Raw genomic sequence first — 22,656 nt, 5'->3', positions numbered from 1 at the left:
TGAGAGAGAGACAGACAGACACAGAGACAGAGACGTGCATTGCCCCTTTAAGTACGCTGACCCCACTCTAACTACACTGCCTTTTTAAGTAGATCAGCAAGTTGAGACAGCAGCTGGTGCCAGCAAGCTCCCTCCGTCCTGAGCCCTGTCGTGTCCCCCCACCCGCTCTGTGGAGATGGGGTACAGGAGCGGGGGGAGGTGGACACCCTGACATCAGCACCCCTCTTCCCCCACCAACTGCACAGCAAGCTGCCAACTTTAAACCAGTATGTTCTCTAATAAATCACCAATGAAACAAAGTTAACTGGGGACAGTAAGTGAGGAGTTACTGACCCTTCACTTGAACGGAGACGGGCTGGCTCTTCTCAGATGGGGTTTCTTGCCCAGATGCCCCCCTCCAGTATGCACAACTGTAGGCCCCGGTGGTGGCCAGCTGAGCTGTGAGATGGAGCTGGGCTTCCCTGTAGAGATCAGGGGGTGTTTCGAAGAGCCGCTCCCCACTTTGGTCGAAGAACCGGTACCCTGTCAGTTCTGCAGCCGTGGGAGCCGAGCACCTGAGTGTCAGACGCTCCCCCTCAAAGAACTCCAGGTGTGGGGGGTGCAGAGAGAGTGTGGGGGCTGATAGGGGAGCTGCAATGGAAACACAGAGGTTAGTGCAGAGGCGGAGACCACCGGGAAGTGAGGGGGAGAGGAAATGCGGGAGGAAACCCCGACACAGACCTCCCCCATCCTCCTGCCCATTCCTCCCCCCTCCACACGAGGAAATATACCAGGGCAGATACAGCACCTCTGGGTACATTAAAGTCCCTTTACCTGTAGGTGACACCAGGCTGGGGAAAATCTGGAGAGAGGCTGAAAAAGAGAAGTGAGGGAGTGAGAATTCTGCAAAAGAAAGAAAGAAAGAAAAGGAGAGCCATTGGAAAGAAAGTCTCTCACCCAGCACAGGCAGAAGGAAAGTCAATTCCATGCTAAGCTGGTTCCTCTGCTGCTGAAATTTGAGTTCTCTGCTCAGCCACCGGAGTCGTGTCCTGCCTGGGGCCGTACCCAGCACTTCCCGTCTGCCAGCTGCACAAAGCCCCCCTCTGGCAGATTTCCGGGGCTCAGCCCGGGCACACACCAGGCTCCTGGGCCAGGCTACTGCACCTGCCTGGGGTTCTAGAGATATTTCTTCCCATACCTCTGCTTTTCTCTGGGAAATGGGAAGAATAATACTTGCCTGCCTGCCATATGGGAGTATTGTATAAGGATTCGATTGAGATCTGTGGGGCCAGGAACATTACATTTTTAAACGTTACGTGACTTACCACAAGATGTCAGAACATATTAGTATTAGAGCTGGAAATGTCTCTCAGCCTGGATCCCCATTCTGCTCCTCTACCCTCCAGACCGCTCACTCTCCTAGTTAATGACTGAGATGATGGAGAATAAGATTGTTCATTGGCATATCTTGTATGTCCAGCCTGACCAAAATAAATGTGGGTTTTTCTCTAAAGTCCAGTTGTCGTTAGAAAAGCGGCTCTGCAAAAACATCACCACAGTCACAGGCCTCCACTTGCTCTGTTTCAGGTCAAATCTGTTCATTTTATGGGTATAAATATGTTTTTACTCTTAATGGTGAAAGAACCAATATCAGTCAAGGAACACAAGTTCTATTCTGTTTGGCCTCAGACAACAACAGAAGTGTTGAATGCATTACAGCTGAAGATGAAAGAAGCAGAATGAACCTAATTTGGCTTTCAGGGTTACGCAAGGGCAGGAATTAAGAAAATTAACTGATCCAATTTAATCTGGAGTCAGAGGAAGAGGAACTATGGGAAAGCAATATTTAAATAGTAAATAAAGTATTTAAATATTAAGTAAACGTAAAGCTACAAAGTATTATGTTAATCTGTGAGCATGAGATAAGAGGAGATAAATGAAGATGAACTAAAATGAATTAAAAAACAAAGGTTCGTTTTAAACCACATTCTAACTGCTATGCCATTGTTCTGTGATCTTATCCGAGATTTACATTAGACACATAGTTCCTGGCAAAGACATCTAAACTTTCACATAATGCTGGGAAATACAGAGATCTGTGTGGTTACAAAAGTAAAATCCACAGTTTTAGTGCACAATAAAAATATTAACTACAAACATGAGCTCATGAAAACCAGTAAAGAGACTGGCAACTATTACTAGAACAAATAGCAGAATGCAGGTGATGACCAAGGGGGTTGCGTTGCACATGGGTTTCTTTTTCTAAAGAAAAACAGAACCAGAAAAGAGAAGTCCCCCCAGAAAAGAGAAGTCCCCCAAATTGTGCTGAGACCAGGAACAGGGAACCAGCTGCAGCACAGAGGCATGGCGCAAGTGGCCAGGGATGAGAGCAGGGTTGGTTTTCTTCAACGGAACTGGCTCTGGTGTTGGGCCTGTCACGAAGTCAACAGTAAAGTCAGTAGCTCAGCCAGAGGCTAGGGGCTATTAGAGGAGCAGGTGGGCGAGGTTCTGTGGCCTGTGAGGAGCAGTAGGTCAGACTAGATGATCATGATGGTCCCTCTGGTGGAGGGTCACAGGGCTCCTTCTGCAGTCGAGGTAGCTGTGCCATTCCCTTTGACCTCACCGTGAAGCCAACGTCTCTGCTAGATCTGCATGGGAACCAGGCGTATTGACCAGTGGTAGATTTGGCTATCTCAATTTTACTTCCCCTTCTGAAACGAAAACCAAGAGTTTCAAAATGCCCCGTGAAATACGATTATGAGAAGAACTCATCAGCTATGCCAAGAAGGTCACCACAAGGACCCAGCCTGACCTCTGCTGCGACACAGAATTCCAAAAGCTGATCTTTCAGAGAAACATCCTATCTTGATTTTAACATTGCTGGGACAGAGAACCCACCACAGACTTTGGGATGTGGTTCCAACGCTCAATTCCCCTCACTGTTGAAAATTTGCACCTGATTTCCAGGCTGAATTTGTAAAGCGTCAACTTCCAGCCATTGGAGCATGTTAGATCTTCGTAGGCTGATGGAAAAACCCTCAATTATCCAATTTCTCTTCCCCCCATAGGCACTGATAAATTGTGATCAAGTCACCCCATAATCTTCTCTTTCTTTATCTCAATAGATCAAGCTCCTGGACTCTCTCACTCTAGGCAGGTTTCCTGCTCCTTGAATCTTTCTCATAGCTCTTCTCTGTCCCCTCTTCAATTTATCAACATCCTCGTGTGAATCTACAGGGTCCATAATTCAAGATTTCGAGGCTGTTCTGACCATCTAGTGTGACCTCCCGTTTAACTCAGAACTGGGCACAGGATTTCGGTAGCGGTCGAACCAGTGAGTTGAGGGAAACGTCATGTTTTGATGAAATCAGAACAGTTTTTGGCCCAAAAGGGACCCAGATCTCAGATGGCATCATCACTTGAAGATTACCTGTTCTGTTCATTCCCTCTGAAGCACCTGGCATTGGCCACTGTTGGAAGAGGATATTTGGCTATATGGACCTTTGGTTTGACCCAGCAAGGCCATTCCTATGTTCTTATGACCTCTCAGCCGGAACAGGGACAGAAGATTTTGTTCTGAGTTTGATCTTTAAAAACTTTTCCGTATAGAAAGATTTCTGCTGCAACAACTTGCTCCAAAATGAAAAATCAAAGTGCTCAGTTTTAAGTGCTCAGGGTCCAAACGGATCATCATCTACATGCTTATTTTGGGGCAGGTTTGTTTTGTGACATTTTGCCAAAATTGATACTTTTTTCTAAATATTTCAATTTTGACAAAACCAGCATGTGCGGAGGAAAATTTTCCAACAAGCTTTGGCCTGTGCTGCAAACACGTGTTTTTGATTTGCCGATCACCCTCCTTCAATGAGTCAGCCAGTCCACCTGCCCTGGGGCCAGGTCAGAGCCATTGCCCTGACCAGAGCCAATGCCACCTACAGAGGAAAGTCCCCGTGTCCCATTCCCCTGAGCAAACCATCCCCCCATCCAGGGGCCAGATCAGAGTTGAAACAGACTTGGATGAGGGTCCGAGCTTTGCAGCTGAGCACATCTGCCCAATCCAGATCTCACTTAGGTCTCACCACGGATGGGTCAGACATCCGGTGGGTCAGCATTGTCCTGGGGCGGAGTGAGCTGGTAGGTCCACCAGGCTCCACGGCATGGAGCATTTTAAGTTCCTTGGTTGGGGCGGGGAGCTTTTTGCAACCGTTTCGGGCTGAGTCACAGTGAGCAGTGTGGTTGGGTGAGGAGCAACCCGGCTTCCTTCCTGTTCTCAGGGACCACAGAGGACAAACCTGACAGAGGCTACAGCTAATGTGAGGAGCATGTCAACCACAGGAAAGCAGACCAGGCGAGAAGAGCGACTGGCCCGAAACAAGGGCATGTGCTGTCTGTGGTAGCATGGGCAAGGAGTAGCCTGCAGTAACCAAGAGAATATGTTCCTTTCTAAGGGCTTCTGAGAACCCAGGAGTCCGGGCTCTTTCCCCTCTCCTATTCTCTCTCCCTCCTCTTCTTTTCTTCCCCCGCCCCCAGCTTTCACATTAACCACAAACTCCCATCTCTGGAGGGAAGAAGCCGGGAAGGTTGCAATGGCAGGATCTGAGCGACCCCAGAGGTTCTAGCGTAACAGGGTTACACCGTCCAGGAGCTGAGAAGGAATGTGAGCAGAACAGCTCAGCCCCACTTATAAACCATCACAACCTCCCCCATGGGAGGCAGGATTCATGAGCTTCATGTGACGGGTGGGCAAACTGAGGCACGGGGCGGGGCAGATGATCAGACACTGGAATTTTTTTTCTACTTTGGGTCCCCATCCTGGGATTTTCCTTGAATTTCATAAATGGCAAACCCGCGAAGCTGGTCCCTAGCCTGTGTCTGTCCTAGCCTGCTTGTGATCACAGCTGTAGTGGAGCAGGTCAGCCAGGGTCAGCGTTTGGCTGGGAGACCTCCCTGGGTGATGAAGGGGGTGAAACTGATACAATAGGGGGCGCTGTGCTGCAAGGAGCGGGATGGGGGTCTCAGTAGGGGCGCTCTCCCCTGTGACTCAGTGCTGACCGCAATGCCCCCTCTTCTCTTCCCCTCAGCAGTGCCTGGTCAGCAGGGGAAGAGAAGAGGAGACGGGGGAGCAAAATCCCAACAAACATTCACCACCCCGCCCAGTATCCGCTGGGGGAGGCAGATCACACACGGCTAGTTGCCAATGGGCACAGCACTCAGAAGAATGAGGTCGGGGGGATGAGGGTTCCCAGCCAGGGTTCCCCCCCACCCCATTTGACAGACAGACATTCCCCAAGGGGGACATGGAGGTGCCCATCTGGATGGTGCCTGGATGGGATCCTTCACCCAGCTTCCAGTACCCAGTCCCAGCAGGTGCCCACTCCGGCGCCCCAACTACCAACAGCTGTCGTCGTCGGCTGCCCCTGTTCAGCGGCTCTTGCCCGTCCCTGTGAACTCTGAACCTCGATACTGCAGCCACCCCAGATCACAGTCACTACAGGACGTCCCCTCTCCTCTAGCCACTGAACCCCATCATATCCCTCTAGGCGGTCAGCCCCTCTAGCGGGGGGCAGCAGTGACAAACACACATACACACACAGCAGGGCTCATCCTCTCCTGCAGGGGGCAGCAGTGACACACACACACACACACACACGACAGACAGGAGAGTGGGGTGGGGACAGACAGGAGAGAGGGGCGGGGACAGACAGGAGAGAGGGGCGGGGACAGACAGGAGAGAGGGGTAATACTCGCTGGGTACGTCTACACTGCCAATGGCAGTAGGTCTCAGAGCCTGGATCTGGGTCTGCACTACAGGGCTAGAAATAGCAGTGTAGACGGTCCCAGTCAGGCTTGCCGACCCACCCCCCTGTGCCGGGTTTGGAGCCCCAGTGGGAATGTCCAGCCCTGTAGTGCGAGCCCCATGAGCCTGAGTCAGTTGACCACATAAATTGGTCCATTGTCTAAGGATCCTGTGCTAAACGTGAGATTTCCAGACCCACCAGTCATGCTCCCCCAGCCCCCACTGGCAGACGTCCTATACAGCAAAGCCTTTGTTCCATGCAGCCGGGCACGGAGGTGAAAGGCACCAACCTTCACTCCTGCTGGCTCTGAGTGCTGGTCCTTCAGCGAGGTCACATGCACCTTTCTCAGGTAGAAGAGCTGCGATGAACAAAGAGCAATAGGCTGCTATGGAGCAAACCCGGGCTGGTGTGGTCACCGTGCTGATATTTCCACACCTAGTACAACACAGAGACCATGAGCTGATGCTGTCATAGCCCACCCTGCCACACCAGCGAGCAGAACACCCCAACGCCATCAGACCACAAACAAAATGTTGACCCCAGAAAAGCAGAACCACCAGATACTGCGTGAACTCCACTGGGTATTTTATGTGGAAGGCACTCGGATAGCATGGCAATGGGTGGCAGTATAAAACCAGGAAACATAGAGATATCCGTCTTTCTTATAGTGATATAAACCTAGAATAACTCCATGGATTTTGTGGAGTTACCATGGATTTACCACTTTAAATACAACATTTTGCATAAAAAAAAAAAATCACACATCATATTCTTATTTGAAAATGTCATCAATTGATTGTATTTGTAAAGAAACACAGATAAAACTATGTTCATAAGAGAAATATGGACATTTTATTTTTGGTGAATAACCTCCACCCAGTCAGTTTCCTCAGGGCAGCTTTGATCTCCTTGTTCCTCATGCTGTAGATGATGGGATTCATCACTGATGGCAGCACGGAGTAGAGAACAGCCACCATGAGATCCAGAACCCATGCTGAGCTGTAGGTGGGCTTCAGGTAGACAAAGATGGCAGTGGAAACAAACAAGGAGACCACAATGAGATGAGGGATGCAGGTGGAGAGAGCTTTATGCCGGCCCTGCTCAGAGGGGATTCTCAGCACTGTGGTGAAGATCTGAACATACAACACAATTATAAAAACAAAGCAGCTTAAGCCTAAGCAAACACTCAAGATGAGTAACTCAACTTCACCAAGGTACATGTCAGAGCAGGAGAGCTTGAGCAGCTCGGGCATTTCACAGAAGAATTGATCCATCATGTTGCCTCTACAGAAGCTTATTGCAAAATAAGAGACTGTCTGGTTTGGACAATGTACATGGCAGAGGGGCATTGCTAGTCTCTACGCAAAAGAATAAATGGACACAAATCTGACATCAGGAATCATAACATTCAAAAACCAGAAGGAGAACACTTCAGCCTCTCTGGCCACCCAGTAACAGACTTAAAGGTGGCAATTTTGCAACAGAAAAGCTTCAAAAACAGACTCCAATGAGAAACTGCTGAACTTGAAGTGATATGCAAATAGAGACTGGGAATGGCTGAGGCATTACACCCATTGAATCTATTTCCCCATGTTAAGTATCCTCACACCTTCTTGTCAAGCTGTCTGTAATGGGCTATCTTGATTATCACTACAAAAGCTTTTTCCTCTTAATTAATTAGCCTCTTAGAGTTGGTAGGGCAACTCCCACCTTTTCATGTTCTCTGTATGTGTATATATATCTCCTCACTATATGTTCCATTCTATGCATCCGATGAAGTGGGCTGTAGCCCACGAAAGCTTATGCTCAAATAAATTTGTTAGTCTCTAAGGTGTCACAAGTACTCCTGTTCTTTTATTTTATGTTAATAATCCAGACCCCAGAAGCGGAGAGTAATTCCCATGCACCAATTGTAGGGCTTTATTTGACTGGGAAAGGAAAGAAATGGAGACAGTGTGAGGGTCTGACACCAATTCGGTGTTAGCCTTAAACCCTGTAGGGAAAAAGAACTAGGTGGCCTTCTTTCTGGCAGCCAAAGTAACACCGAAGGCCCAAGTTCAGGCCCTCTGACAGAAGCTGACTATACTGACGGCCTTTACATAGAACAGTACAGGCCAGGGCCTGAACAACAAAGTTGTACAAGCCCCTGTCAAGGCTATGACCAGAGGAGGGAAAGGGGTGCGAGGGAGCAATGCGAAAGGCTTAGCAACATAATAACTGCTTGTTTATGAAAAACATGATAGCCGCTTGTTGTGAAACATGATAACTGCCTATCTGTAAAAATATGATAACTGCTTGTTTATGAAAAACACGATAGCCGCTTGTTGTGAAACATGATAACTGCCTATCTGTAAAAACATGGTAAGTGCTTGTTGATGAAAAATAATAACGGCTTATATGAAGAAATTGCTTCTAGGAAATGCCAGCTTCCCCTATAGTTCCAGCTATCTGCCAATCAGCCAATCATATATCATCTTTGGGCATCCCATGCCCTTAACCAGAAAACCCCGGAAAAAAACAATATGTACCCTGACGAAAACAACACTCCAACTGGTGCCAAGTACCACCCATGTCGGAAACCCCCCCACCCAATAGGCACCCAATTCTCGTAAATAATGAGGGAGCTACCAGAAAAAAGGGACAGACCCCTACTCTTATTTTCGCATAAATGACGCATAAATGACCCATTATTTGTACTATGCTTGCGGTTTGAGCGAATAAAGCAGCCTGCGTGCTGTGCTAGGTGTGGTAGTTTTCGGACTGCTACCCCAATGCGTTGGTTTGTTTTGCAATAAATTGGCCTCAGGCTTGAGTCTGTGAACTAAAATCAATGCGTGGGTGACATTTTCCATGACAACCCTATCCATATTCCTAACCCATATCCAACAGGGACTTAATCATGAGTTTAAATTCAGTGGTGCCACTCATATGATTACATTTAAGAATGTGCTGAAGCAGCTGTGGAATCAGGGCCTCTGTCCAGACTAGTCAAAGGAAATGAGTCTTGTATTCATAATCAGGAGTGTTTGGAGCAGATCCTCAGCTGTGTCAATTCTCGGAGCTCTAGTCGAGCGGTGTCACGTTAAACCAGCTGACGATCGGTCCCTGGATTTTCAAGGATGCCGAGAGTGAAACTGACGTTTGTTCAGAGAAGCAAACCAGAGCATGTTCAAAATGTATCCAGTCAAAACGGCTCAAAGTTCAAACCCCACACACTTAAAGATGAACTGTTTGTAAATGAGTGATGGACTAAGATGTAGTCATAAAAAAATCTTTGATAAATAATGTTTACTAAGGAGAACTCATCAGAAAATTATGATCTGGACATAGACAATCATTAACAGGAAAAGAAGCATAATAATTTGCACAATCATCTCCATAGATTACCCATTCTCTAGCTAGCTGACATAATTCACAATCAAATAGAAATCTGTCATTATGAATAAATTAGCTCTTCTCTCTCTAGAGACAAGGGTCACAGCTACTGAGCCATTTTCATCAGAAGCCAGCAAGGGAGGCGAGGAGAAGCAGCCCTCCCTCGCACGTCTCTGTTGTCTCCCAGTCTCAGTGATTAATTGGGGAGGAGAGGGGGGAGCCCAGGCCCGCCCTCTACTCCGGGCTCCAGCCCAGGGACCCTAAAATTAGCAGCTCTGGTAGCTGACTTTTTGGAAATAGGACGTGTACAATTCCCTGGGCCACTTCCCCACAGCAGCCCCCACTTCTTCAATAGCTACTTAACCGTTACCTCAGGGCCTCCTTCCTTGCACCTGAAATGGTTTGTACTGCTCAGTTCCTCCAACAGCACAGCTTCCTCCTATAACTCCTGGCACGCGCCTCACTGACTAACTGGGAGGCTTTTAACTAGTTCCAACCAGCCCTTGATTGACTTCAAGTGTCCCAATCAACCTAGCTATTTCCACTGCTTTCTAGAAGGATCTTAATTGGCCCCAGGTGTCTTGATTAATCTGGAGCAACTGCCATTTGGTTACCATGGTACCAGGGATTTGTTTAGCCTGGGGCTAACATACCTGTTCCTCATTACTTTACTGTAGCCATCTGGCCTTGCTCCGTCACAAAGGTTAGAACAAAATGACTCCAAACAAGAAAATTACACTGGTGCTCATGTCACTACTGAGTGCAGCCCAGAGACTTTGGGCCAGAACCGCCTCAGTATTAAACTGGTGATGCCAATGGGTCATCTCTGCATTGGGGCTGGTCTAGCTGAGTTGGGAAATCTGACCCTTACTTCCCTGTCACACTCACTTTCTCCAGGGTGCTGTCAGCTAAATCTGGATCCCTGTGTGTAGAAATCTTGATGTCCTTGAAGTGAAGTTCTAAACCACAGTGATTTCCATGGAATCCCAATTTGGCCTCGTTATCTGAGTCAGGTTTTCCTTAGGAAACTCTGGAAAATGTTTCTCTCGAAATCAGCCTTTCCACCATAGCAAGAATGACACCGTTTTTACATATTCATTTAGGTTAAAATAATAAAAAGAGGCCCAGCTGAGGTTCTTATGTCCCTAACTTTCCATCAATAATACAATAATACCCCAACAATACACACACAATCATTTCAGTGTGTCCTAAGCCACTGCAGAAACCTCTTTTACCCCCTTTTATCATTGCAGGGAGCAAACCTTCAGCTTGCTCAGAAAACCCCATCAAAGAGATGCCATATGGGCCCCCCAAGAGAGTGCAAACATTGAAAATCCTGCCTAACCAAATGCTCACCATCTCCCCTTTGCACCTCTAGGACCTCCTGGAACAAAGAAACAAACCAAATCACCAACCAACCAGCTAAACAAAAATAATATAAAAATCTGGCAAACAAACAAACAAAAGCACAAATAACAAATACATTGATACCTCAGTCTGAGTTCTTATCCCCCAAACTAAGAAAAGCCAGAGACCTCAATACAGACTATGCAATGGCTACGGATTTTATGGGCAAGATAGCATGGTGAGGGATAGCAGGATATGATCAATAGATTCCACTCTTACTTAGATTGGTGTAAACCTATAGTTAATCCTTTTATCTTGAGTCATGTTTGTCGGGACTTTTACAGGTGTAAATACCCAATTCTGCATAAATGGTTTGCACAGTATTTTCTCCTGGAGGCAATAATGTCATCAGCTGATTATATTCATAAGGAAACTCAGAATGAAATTGCTACTGAAGGAAAAATATGGACATTTTATTCTTAGTGAGTAACCGCCAACCTATCCATTTACTCAGTGCACCTTTGATCTCCTGGTTTCTCATGCTATAGATGATCGGATTCATTATTGGTGGCAACACAGAATAGAGAACACCCACCATGAGATTCAGACCTGAGGTTGAGCTGGAGGTAGGTTTCAGGTAGGCAAAGGTAGCAGTAGAAAGGAACAAGGAGACCACAGTGAGGTGAGGGAGGCAGGTGGAGAAGGCTTTTTGCCGGCCCTGCTCAGAGGGGATTCTCAGCACTGTTTTGAAGATCTGAACATACGACACAATTATGAAAACAAAGCAGCTGAAGACTAAGCAGACACTAAAGACAATAACCCCAACTTCACTGCGGTATGTGTCAGAGCAGGCGAGCTTGAGGAGCTGGGGGATTTCACAGAAGAACTGATCCACCACGTTCCCTCCACAGAAGATAATTGCAAACGTATTCCCAGTGTGCAGGGCAGAGTAGAGAAGACCACAGATCCAGGCACTGGCTGCCATTTGGACACAAGCTCTCCTGTTCATCACTCTCTCATAGTGCAGTGGTTGGCAGATCGCCACGTATCGGTCATATGCCATGATGGTCAGTATGGCAAAATCTGCTGAAGCAAAGAAGAAGAAGAGAAAGACTTGGGTGATGCATCCAGAATAAGAAATTGACCTGGTGTTCATGAGGGAATTGGCCATGGATTTGGGGATGGTGACAGAGATGGAGCCGAGGTCTAGGATGGACAGATTCATCAGGAAGAAGAACATGGGGGTGTGGAGGTGGAGGTCGAGGGCTATGGTTGTGATGATGAGAAGGTTTCCCACCAGGGCTGCCAGGTAAACCACCAGGAACACCACAAAGTGCAAAATCTGCAGCTCCTGAATGTCAGAGAATCCCAAGAGAAGGAACTCGGTCATTGTCGTTTGGTTGAACATTTCCTTCTTCCGAACATCATGTGATGGCTGTAGGGGGAATAAGAAGGACAATGGTCAGGATAAGAGCGACAGAGGGAATTGCCGTGATTCCCCTTCTCTTTATATCTCTTTGTATGAATGTCAAAGGTGCCCAGCACTCATCACTTACTGTGACCAGGTGTTGTTAATGCTCCTCGCCTCTGATGATCCATCAGTCCTGTTATCACACTAGTGTGAATTGGGTCAGCTCCTTTAAACTCAATGGAGCTTCCCCACTTTACCCCATCTGAGGATTTGGCCCAGGGTGTGGCTTGTTAAAATGCAGTAGGAAGGATGGAACAAAGCACAATCCAAACCCAGCAACGCTTGCAAAGAACGTCCCTCTCCAAGCTCATAGCTTGGCGACGAAACTGGTCTACTAAAATGCCAGCACAGCCCGATTCCCACTTTTCAGGGCAATATCACATAGACTCACCCAACATCATAAGTGGCAACTCATCTGTAATTTTTCTATCCCAAGATCTGGGCCTGGATGGCCTATAGACTGCTTCCAAATTGATTTCTGGCACCAAATCCCAGCTGCTCTTCTGCCGGCATGTAACACGGGGCTAGCAGCAGCCCTCCATTACTGCCATGTTGTTTCAATTACTCTGCACTGTGCGGTGCATTGTTACCAGGACACTTGGGCTCTACTTTTGTCTTTGTCAGCGACCTGCTGTGTGACCTTGGGCCAGTCATTTCCCTCTTTCTGCCTCTGTTTCCCCTCCCTCCCTTTCTCTGCCTTGGCTACTAGGACTGAAAGGTCCTTTGCAAAGGGGCTGTGTGGCAGTTTTAAAGGTATTGAGAAACCTAGTGGGGTTTTCAAAACCACTTAGGCACCCAACCCCAGGCTCCTCGGTGCTTCTGAAAATCCCACTAGGTGCCTAAATCCCTTTGAAAACATGGTCCCGTGTCTTGTTATGTGTAATTTACTCCATTTGTACTCAGCCAGCACCAGTGTGGAGTTCTGGGTTCCACTCCCAGTGAGCTCCCGTATGCCCTTGAATGGGGTCAGGATAGACAGGTGTTGGCTGCTTGGTTCTACTCTAAGCCAGGGTTTAAAGGGGCTAATCTGTACAAAACATTGTGTGCGCTGGAAACTTTACTGGTTATTCAGTCGTTACTTCTGTGCAACTCTCTCGTTGAAAGAGAAATTGCCCAGACGCAACAGAATAAATGGGTTTGGAATTAAGGTCTAACCAGGCAATATTAATGTTCCCCAATTTATTTAAAGTGTATGGCAGGTTGGAAGTTTTCAGCTGTGTTCCTTTTAATGGAGATTGGTTTTCCTCCTAAACAACAACAAATCTCAGAATCTGTCTGCTTCTCTCAAACATTTTGGTTTGGTTTGTAAAGAAACAAAAACTCAAAAACCAAAGAGTTTTGGTTTTGTGATTTAAAAAAATCCAGTTTTCAGCAGAAAGTTTTCATTTGCCAAAAAATAAAAAAAAAAATGAAAAGATTTTGGGTTTTCAATGAAAAGTCAAAATTTTCCTGAAGGGTGGGAAAATACCAATAAGCCGTAAGTATTGATTAAACTGAGAAAAGTCTTAATGGGTTTATATTGTAATTCATATTTATCATCTTAATTTCCCCCCGTATGTTGATCCCCCAATAATTGAAATAACAAACTTACTGTACTGGTCTTTGTGGATTTCCCCCCTAAAGATGACGCATGCAGTCATCCAGCACCAGGATTCTCCGTTCAATATCCATCTGCATAGTAGAATCTAGAAGCTGAAGGCACAAGTATCTGAGAATCCTTCACCCCTCAATCTGAGACTGAACTGACACAACTGGATTCACACCTGTTGTTCTCTGCAGATGACCTGTGTGGAGCTGGCTCTGAGCTGCATTGCCATTAAAGGACTGATGCTGCGGAAAGGAGATTTATCCAGGTCTATTTCCTAAGGGCTAGTGGGACTCACTCCCTGGAGCTCTGCACAGCTCAGTAGCAGAGGCCTAGAGGCAAGTGCATAGATGCCTAGGTGATGAAGCTAAAAAGGGCCATTCTGGTTCTCTAGTCTGACCCCCACATAGCACAGAGCCCGTGATCTCCCCCAGGGTTCCCTGATTCCAGCCCAACTTCTGCGTTATCTATGGGCCAGGATTACAAAGAGAGAGACAGGCACCTACTGGGAATTATCAATGCTCCTAAGTGAGCTAGGTGGCTAAATCCTATGGTCATTCAGTGGGAGTTAGGCGCCTAACCTGCTTAGATGCTATTGTAAATCCCAATAGGCTCCTATCTCCTTCTTGAGGTTCCTAAACTCCTTTGTAATCCTGGCTTCACGTCTGTATGGTTAACTTCCATTGCCTGGGCTTGTCCTGAATTTCAAAAAATGAGGGTTGGGGTTTGCAAAGGAGCCTATGGGATTAAGGCATGTACATCTTGGGATCCTAACTCCCTTAGACTCCCTTGAGAATCCCAGCCTGAAATGATAACAAGTAGAGCCAGCCATCTAGAGAGAGGAGGTCAAGATGCCAGGAAGTCCTGTGATCTAAGCCCAGCTATGTATCTATATCAGCTCAACTCTCTGTGCCTCACTTTACCAAAATCTGGAGGATTATAACTGAGGCTTTTGGCTGAATAATTCATAATGAATGACTTATTTAGAGATGATCCATGATTCAGTTCTGTTTGAGCTCTTAATGAGTTTTCATAGATCTTGGTGAAATATTTGCCCACCCCCCACCAGAATTTTCCCATTTTCCACAGGAGTCCAGTGCCCTGGGCCAGCTCCAGACACTGCGCTACCCACAGGCTGCAACAATAGGGGTGTGATGTGGAGATCTGCCCCCAGTGCAGCAGCTGCAGCATCATCTGCCTGAGTCTGCAGAGAGCCTGAGACAATGGCTCTGAGAGGGGGGAACTGCTCCAGGCACCTCCATGGGTTTGAACTCCTGCCCACTGTTTTGGAGGCTCCTACCCACCTCACCCCATGAGGAGGCTCTGTCTGCAGGAGGAGGGGAGGAGCACGGCTTTCCCTACCCCTTCAATCAAGGGATACAGCCTAGGTGTGGAGGTGAAGACTGGGGTGATCACAGCTGCCCCATGCCTGTCTGGGGTGATCCCAAGGGGTGGGGGAGAGTCACCTGCTACCTCTTCTGGGAGGGAACAGGGGTCCCCTGCCACTTTCCCAGCTTCTCTTTCCCATGCGTGACCTGGGGTGTCTGGATCCAGCCCTGAGAGTCAGCTGAGCTTTATGGGAATAAAGGTGCCTCTTTCCTCAGGCTCCTGGGAACAGCCCTGCTCAGAGCAGTGACTCCTGGAGGGACCAGCCCCAGCTGCTGTAGGTGGAGAAGGGACCACCTCCACCCCACCCCACCTGCAATAATTGGTATGTTGGATATTAAGCCAAACTGGAGGAGAAAATAATGAGGGGATGAACTCTTTGTCATGGAGTCATCGGGGCGATGCTCTGGAACTATTCCCTACGAAGCCAGTCGGGACTCTGAGGGAGTCTCCTCTCTCTGAGCAGACTGTCTCCAGGGCAAGAACCTTCCACAGCTTCCACCTTCCTTGGAGCATTTAGCATCCCCTTCCACACCATGCACTTCCCACAGTGAGTCCGCCCGGGCAAGGCTCCTGGGGAAGCCAAAGGGCCCTGCACCCCAACTCCCACGCAGTCAGACGTGACTCTCAGCCAGCTGGTAAAACAGAAGATTTGTCAGTTGACAGGAACACAGCATAGGACAAAACTTAGAAATCAGTGACTTTCAGCCAAGTCCATCTTGGTGGGAGGGTAGTTACGCCCCGGAACAGGTTACCAAGGCAGGTTTTGGAATCCCTGTCATTGGACACTTTGAAAAGCAGCTTAGACAAACACCTGTCAGAGATGGTCTAGATGGTCAGCACAGGCGGGTGGACGAGGTCAGTGGTTCTCAACCTTTCCAGACTATTGTGCCCCTTGCAGGAGTCTGAGTTGTCTTGAGTACAGCCAGTTTCACCTCACTTAAAAACTACCTGCTTACAAAATCCAACATAAAAATACAGAGGTGCCCCAGCACACTGACTGAAAAAGTGCTGACTTGCTCATCTCCTTTTTATCCTATAATTCTAAAACAAATCCATGGGGCTGTAAGTATTGTAGTTACATTTCAATGTGACACTGAGCCTGTTTTTCACGTGTGAGCCTTGTCTGAGCCCAAGCCCTGCTGCCCGGGGCTGAAGCACGTCACTTAGATCCATGGGGGGCTGCTATGGCATGGGACCCCGGGGGAAATTATTCTGCTTGCCACCTCCTACTGCCAGCCCTGCATTTGTGAGCCCCCCTAAAGTGTCCCATGACCACCCTTGGGCCTGCAAGCCCCAGGTCAAGACACATGGGTGTAGATGAGTTGAGTATCCCCTGGAAGACCTCTGAGTACCCCCCAGGATACAGGTACCCCGGGGGGAGAACCACTGGCCTAGGTGACCTCTTGAGATACTTCCCAGCCCTTCATTTCTATGGTTTATTATTCTATCTCCTTATCAAACACATTACTGATGCCTTAGTTAGTGATGAATTTATATTTATTTTTAGTTAAGCAGTACAATATTAGTTGTTTGTTTCTTATTCTAGGCCTTTGTTTAGGGAGTTTTAACAGGTTTTCAAATCCTGGCCATGTAAATATCAGATACAATACAATATTAATTTTAATCCTTGCCTATTTCTTCTTCATATCTGCTAGAAATTACATTTTTTCAGTCATAGCAAACTGTAAGCTCATGTGTTATAGGGTTACTTTTATCGTCTGTAACTTAGAGAGCTCTCTGATGGCAAATTAATGATAGATAGATAGATAGATAGATAGATAGATAGATAGATAGATAGATAGATAGATANATAGATAGATAGATAGATAGATAGATAGATAGATAGATAGATAGATAGATAGATAGATATGTCTAAAATTGTCTCTTCAAGGTGTATCTCACAGAAAGACAATATCTCTGTTACCCGTCATTCATGACAGTAAACTTCATCCTTTACCTTCTGTGAATCTGATGAGAACTTTGTGCTTCCTCAAAAATGGGTATAACAAAAGCTGGACTCTCTGATGTGACCTCTTCATGCAGTCTTTCGCAGAGTACGATACAGGATCTAGAGTCTATCACCATCATCTTCATGGACCTCAGTAAAGAGACCTGAGAGTTCTACACAGGATCCCCAGTTCCATTCTCCTACTTGGCACAGTGGCTTTTACGTGATCCCAGTAGTGACTGCCTCCATTTATTCGTTACATGAGAGAGCCACAACTCCCTGGAAACTTCTGCTAATGGGAATTTTCAAATGCCACAAAGGCAGAGTTAAAGCTGCATTTATTTTTAGAATTTACAAACAAGTGTAACCAGTGAACTCCTAACCTAAGTGAGAAAGTTGTGGAGATAGGAAAATTTCTAATGTCAAATGAGGTGTTTCTCTTTACCAGTTGTAAGGAACATGGGAATTGCCACTTTAGAGGAGGTCAGACATCCACCTTACTCACTCTTCTGTCTCTAAACTGGCTAGTACCAACTGCTTTAGAAGAAGGTTCATAGATTCACAGATCTTAGGCCAGCAGAGACATTGAATCATCTTCTCTGACCTCCTGTACATAGCAGGACATTACTTTTAACCCAGTTGACACTGAATTTAGTCCAATAGCATGTGATTAGTTAAAGCAACTTTCAGAAAAGCATCTGGTTTTGATCTGAAGATATCAAGAGATGGAGAATTCACCACTTCCCTTGGTATCTTGTTCCAATGGTTAATCATCTTCTCTAGAAGAGTGACTCCCTGGCTGGTGTGCTTCCTCGTGGCTAGGCATGGCCTAGCAGGGTCTTCTTCTTCGGCACCCCGTGCCAACTGTCACTTTGACCACTCTGTGGTGGTTTAGTTCTTGTGACTCGGCCCTCCAGCTAAATCACATAGAATCTCACCCCTTCTGAGGTAAACCCAGTTCAGCTCAACAGTAGTCCAGTGGCTTCACACTGGGTCTTCAGCCTGACTTCAGGCTTTACTGGCCTTCCAGCTAATCTCTAGGGATCTTTGTGCCACCGTCGTCTGTGGGCTGGTAGGGGAACCCCGGCCTGCCCTCTACTCTGGGTTCCAGCCCAGGGACCCTGTCGTAAGCAGCTCAGCTCTGGCTATTCACTCCCATTGCCTCCTCCTGGGCTACGTTCTAACTTGACCTGTCCCTAGGCCTTTCTCACAGCCCCTCCTTGGGCCCACTCCTCCACAAGTACCAGAAGGAAAGAGGATTAGTAATGGAGAACAAAACAAATGTACAAGTCCCACACCAAAGTTATCTGCCCCAAAGGGGCTCTGGTATCCAGCAGTTTCGGGACAGCTCCTGGCAACAGACCAGCCTTCCTCCATGCAATCCATAGGTTTTCTCTGACACCAGCCAGGCCTTCCTTTAAGATACGACAGGAGAACCAATTCCGGTACGTTGCTTGACATCAGCTGAGGACATAGCTCAATAGTCATCTTACATTGGCTCAGTGGGTTGGATATAAACAGCCCAGTTTATGACACTGGGCCTCAGCTATTCAGGGATTTGTAGGTGATTCACCACCGCCTTGGATTTCACTCAGAAGTTGGATGGCGGCAGGGAAGGTGTCTATAATTGCAGGTGGGTGGATGCACCATGCATGAGCAGGAAGAAGAAGATCATGTCTAGGATTCAAACCAGGGTTATTGTGGCTGCTGCATGGAGTACTGGGAAAGGATTGGCACAGAGACTCCAATGATACGAAGGCCTTAGGTAGGGTGTGCGGAGGGAACAGGAGGAGACGGCTGCTGTGCCGTGTTTGGGACTTTCTGAAACTATGGCTAAGGAAGGTGTTTTTCAAGGGAATTTTGATGCCCAATTTCCATTAATTGCTAAGGCAAGTTGAGCATCCAGACCCCCTAGGAGTCTTTGAACATCTGAGTCTATCTGTAGAGCTGGTGGACACTCCACATTTCAGTTTCATGAGAAATTTCAGCATTTCACATTTGTTTTTATTTTCAATTAGAACAAAACAAAATATGTTTGAAATTTCCTGTGAAATGCTTTTTTTAATCCCCTTGGAAAACTTTGGACTAGATCCACCTGTACCTCTTTAGAACAGAATAGAGTAGACCCACCTGTGCTAGTTGAATAGAACAGTGGTCTCCAAAGTGGGGTGTGTGCAAGACGATCCATTGGGGGGCGCGGCAGGAGGAGCACTGCCGTGGGGGGAGGGCAGCCAGAGGAGGGGGGAATGAGCGAGCAGGGAAGCTGCCACAGGGTCCCCGGTAGGCAGGGCCCCCAGAACGCAGGGGCTTTAGGGGCTGCAGGGCCCTGGGCTAAGGGGGCCCCGGGGCACTGGCTTCTCTCCAGCCACCAGCTGCGCGGCTGCCCCTGCTCCTTCTGAGTCCTCCGACCCGTGCTCGCAGGGCCGCATTCCCAAAGGGGCTTTAGAGCTGCAGGCCAGGGCCCCGGGGCCCTCTTAGCCCAGGGCCCTGCAGCCCCTAAAGCCCCTGCGTTCCGGGTGGCCCTGCCTGGTCTGGAGTGGGGGAGGGGCGGCTGCCAGAATCGCGGCCATGGGGGCGGTGCCGAGCTGCACAGAGCCACCTGCACACCCCCGTACCAAACAGGAGCTGCCCCAGGTAAGTGCTCTGCACCTCCTGCCTGCCCCAGCCCTGAGCCTCCTCCCGCACCCCCACTCTGAGTGCCCCCCTGCACCCTAACTACCTCCCAAACCCCGCACCCCACCCTGAGCCTCCTCCCGCACCCCCACCCTGAGCACCCTCCCGCACCCTAACTCCCTCCCAGACCCCGCACCCCACCCTGAGCCTCCTCCCGCACCCCCACTCTGAGCGCCCCCCTGCACCCTAACTCCCTGCCAAACCCCGCATTCCCACCCTGAGCCTCCTCCCGCACCCCCACCCTGAGCGCCCTCCCGCACCCTAACTTCCTCCCAGACCCCACACCCCACCCTGAGCCTCCTCCCGCACCCTAACTCCCTCCCAGACCCCGCACCCCACTCTGAGCCTCCTCCCTTACCCTAACTCCCTCCCAAACCTGCACCCCCACCCTGAGCCTCCTCCCGCACCCCCACCCTGAATGCCCTCCTGCTCCCTAACTCCCTCCCAGACCCTGCCCCCCGCCCTGAGCCTCCTCCCGCACCCCCACTCTGAGTGCCCCCTCGCACCCTAACTCCCTCCCAGACCCACACCCCCACCCTGAGTGCCCTCCTGCACCCTAACTCCCTCCCAAACCCCGCACCCCACCCTGAGCTTCCTCCCGCACCCTAACCCTAATCCAGACCTTCGAATTGCTGTATCACAAAGTGTTAAACCAAGATTTTCAGCAATAGCGAAGCATATTCAATCACATTGCTCTCACTACAAATATTATTAATAATATTTTTTTTGAGAGCAAAAAAGGTTTTTTGTACCATTAATAAATAAAATACAATAAAAATTATTTTAAAAATATTGTTTATTTCATCTTTATCTCATCTTTTTTTCATTTCTATTTTTGTATGTTTTATAATGTACATAATATATTAGTACAGTAGTACATGTATATAATTTATACATAAATAAATATACATATATTGGGGGTGCATGCTCAAAATTCTTTTACTGATAGGAGTGCACGATCAAAAAGTTTGGAGACCACTGGAATAGAATGTAATAGAATAGACTCACCTGTACTAGTTTAGACTAGACTAGACTAGTCCCTCATATACTAGACTAGACTAGGCCTAGACTAGGCCTAGAATAGAATAGAATAGAATAGACCCCCCCTGTTCCTGCTATGAATAGAATAAAAATAGAATAGAATAGAATAGAATAGAATAGAATAGAAATAGACATATCTGTACTAGTGGCACAGAATAGAATAGAATAGAATAGACAGACCTGTACTAGTGGAAGAGAAGAGAAGAGAAGAGAAGAGAAGAGAAGAGAAGAGAAGAGAAGAGAAGAGAAGAGGCCAGCAATGACTCTTAGCCAGCCAGTAAAACAGAAGATTTATCAGTCGACGTGAACACAGCATAGGACAAAACTTGTTAGCACAGAAATCAGTGACTTTCAGCCGAGTCCATCTTGGTGGGAGGGGATCCCAGAGCCAGGGCTCTCATCCTCCCCCTGCACCCCAAGCCAGTTGACACTGACTTGCTTCCAACTGCCTGGCCCCTGCCCTGCCTGTTGCTCCTCCTCCAGCCTTTGTCTCGCTTCCTGAGCCAAGAGTCACCTGGTCACATCGCCCTCCTGGGTCTCAGGTTAGGGGCGGCCATAGCATCCGTGCAGGCAGCTGGAGCAACCCCCACAAAAGTCACACACCCTTTTCCCACCACCTAGACATTGGTGCAATGCACAGGGAAACTGAGGAACACACAACATTCATGCAAAACAGCAAGACTCACATACAACATAACAAGTGAAAATCCCCACTACGCCACTCTGTTCTATCCATCACTCCCTTTCTGGGGCCTAAATGAAAGAAAGAATGTTGTGAGGAAAGTACAGAAAGAACAAAAAGAAAAACAGATGGAGGCTTCCGGATTGAGCATCGCCATCATGGCTGCCACTCCTACTGTCTCCTGGGACCCCAGGCCTTCGTCATCCTGACCCTGGGCAACAGAGAAGGGCCCAGAGGACATCGCCACCCCTACCGGCTCCAGCTGAATCCCAACCACCACCTGGGATCATGTTATTTCCATCTTTGATACCACTGAAGGGACTGACAAACAAGGCGGATTTTGCTTCTAAGACTGGACAGTAAAAACAAGAGCAACAATGAGAGCTCTCTGCCATACCTGCAACCAGTATGAATTAAACATTATAAAATGTGATGCAGCATTGCACCTGCAGCCTAATGCGCCTTCAGGGTTGTTTGAGGTAAGAAAAAAATGCAATTGCTGAGAAAGCAAGCAAGAGAATTTGGATCATTTATCTCAATACAAACTGAAGCTCAGATAGAGAAAATCTTAGCAGCACTGATTCCTCCAAAGTTCTGCCCTGGGGAGAATTAATCACAACATAACCTTTAAAAGTTACATTCTTGTAATTAGTCCCACGGGACAAAGAACTAAGAATTGCACAAACGGGTCCTGTACTTGTGACTCATCTTTGGTTTAAACTCACAGGCAAAGAATATGGATTTAAAACTGTGTAATGGGCCAGTTTCCCAGTTGGAGTAAATCAGCCGTTGCTCCATCAGAATCAAAGGGCCAGATCCCCAGGTGGTGAAAATAGCCGTAGCTACTACGAAGACAGTGGAACTTTGTCAGTACACACCAGCTGAGGATCTGGTCCTTAGTTTTTAGTGTGTGCCTCTGGGTTCCTCTTAATAACCCAATTCAACCAGCCAGGGCAGGCTGAGCTGTGGGCTCCTCTGGTGGCTGCATCCCAAGAGCTGTTGATGCGATGCAAGGGAACAACATCTCTGCTCTGGCCGTGGCAATGATGTGGCGTTAATGAAGGAACAGGCTATTCCAGGACAGCTGTGTTTCTGGTGCCGCTGGGCTCTGAGCTATTCCAGGTCACATGATGCTACAGTAAATATATTTTTTTATTCTGCCATCCCCTCGGGGCACTCTTTGTGCCTCAGCCCTGCCTTGTTTTTCGCCAAGGGTCCTTCCAGGGATGCTACCACTGTGTGAGATCCAGGGCAGGTGCTGTTCCCCTCTCGGGGATTGGGCTCAGCTAGGACCCGTTGTCAGGGTAGTTTGCTCCAGAGGTGAGAGCAGAGCTGGGTTCACAGCCCTGGAGACCATATTCAGACATT

General features: G+C 47.9%; 2 protein-coding genes across 2 annotated transcripts in view; one reads left to right on the top strand and one right to left on the bottom strand.

Annotated features, from left to right (window-relative positions):
* The window catches only part of LOC117885530 (alpha-1B-glycoprotein-like), a 129,475-nt gene that overhangs the window by 52,458 nt on the left and 54,361 nt on the right, over positions 1-22,656 (top strand). The window lies entirely within an intron of this gene.
* On the bottom strand, positions 10,948-11,916 carry LOC117885780 (olfactory receptor 14A16-like). The gene has a single exon (XM_034787213.1). The coding sequence runs from the start codon at positions 11,905-11,907 to the stop codon at positions 10,948-10,950; it is 960 nt and encodes a 319-aa protein (XP_034643104.1). The 5' UTR covers positions 11,908-11,916.

Source organism: Trachemys scripta, chromosome 12 (genome assembly GCF_013100865.1).
Source record: "Trachemys scripta elegans isolate TJP31775 chromosome 12, CAS_Tse_1.0, whole genome shotgun sequence".
Lineage (NCBI taxonomy): Eukaryota > Metazoa > Chordata > Testudines > Emydidae > Trachemys > Trachemys scripta.
Note: the sequence above shows the minus strand (reverse complement) of the source record. Positions and strands in the feature narration are given on the sequence as shown.

Bases quoted from the DNA above. Each gene is read 5' to 3' on its own strand.
- LOC117885780 (XM_034787213.1), bottom strand. From the start codon at position 11,907: ATGTTCAACCAAACGACAATGACCGAGTTCCTTCTCTTGGGATTCTCT.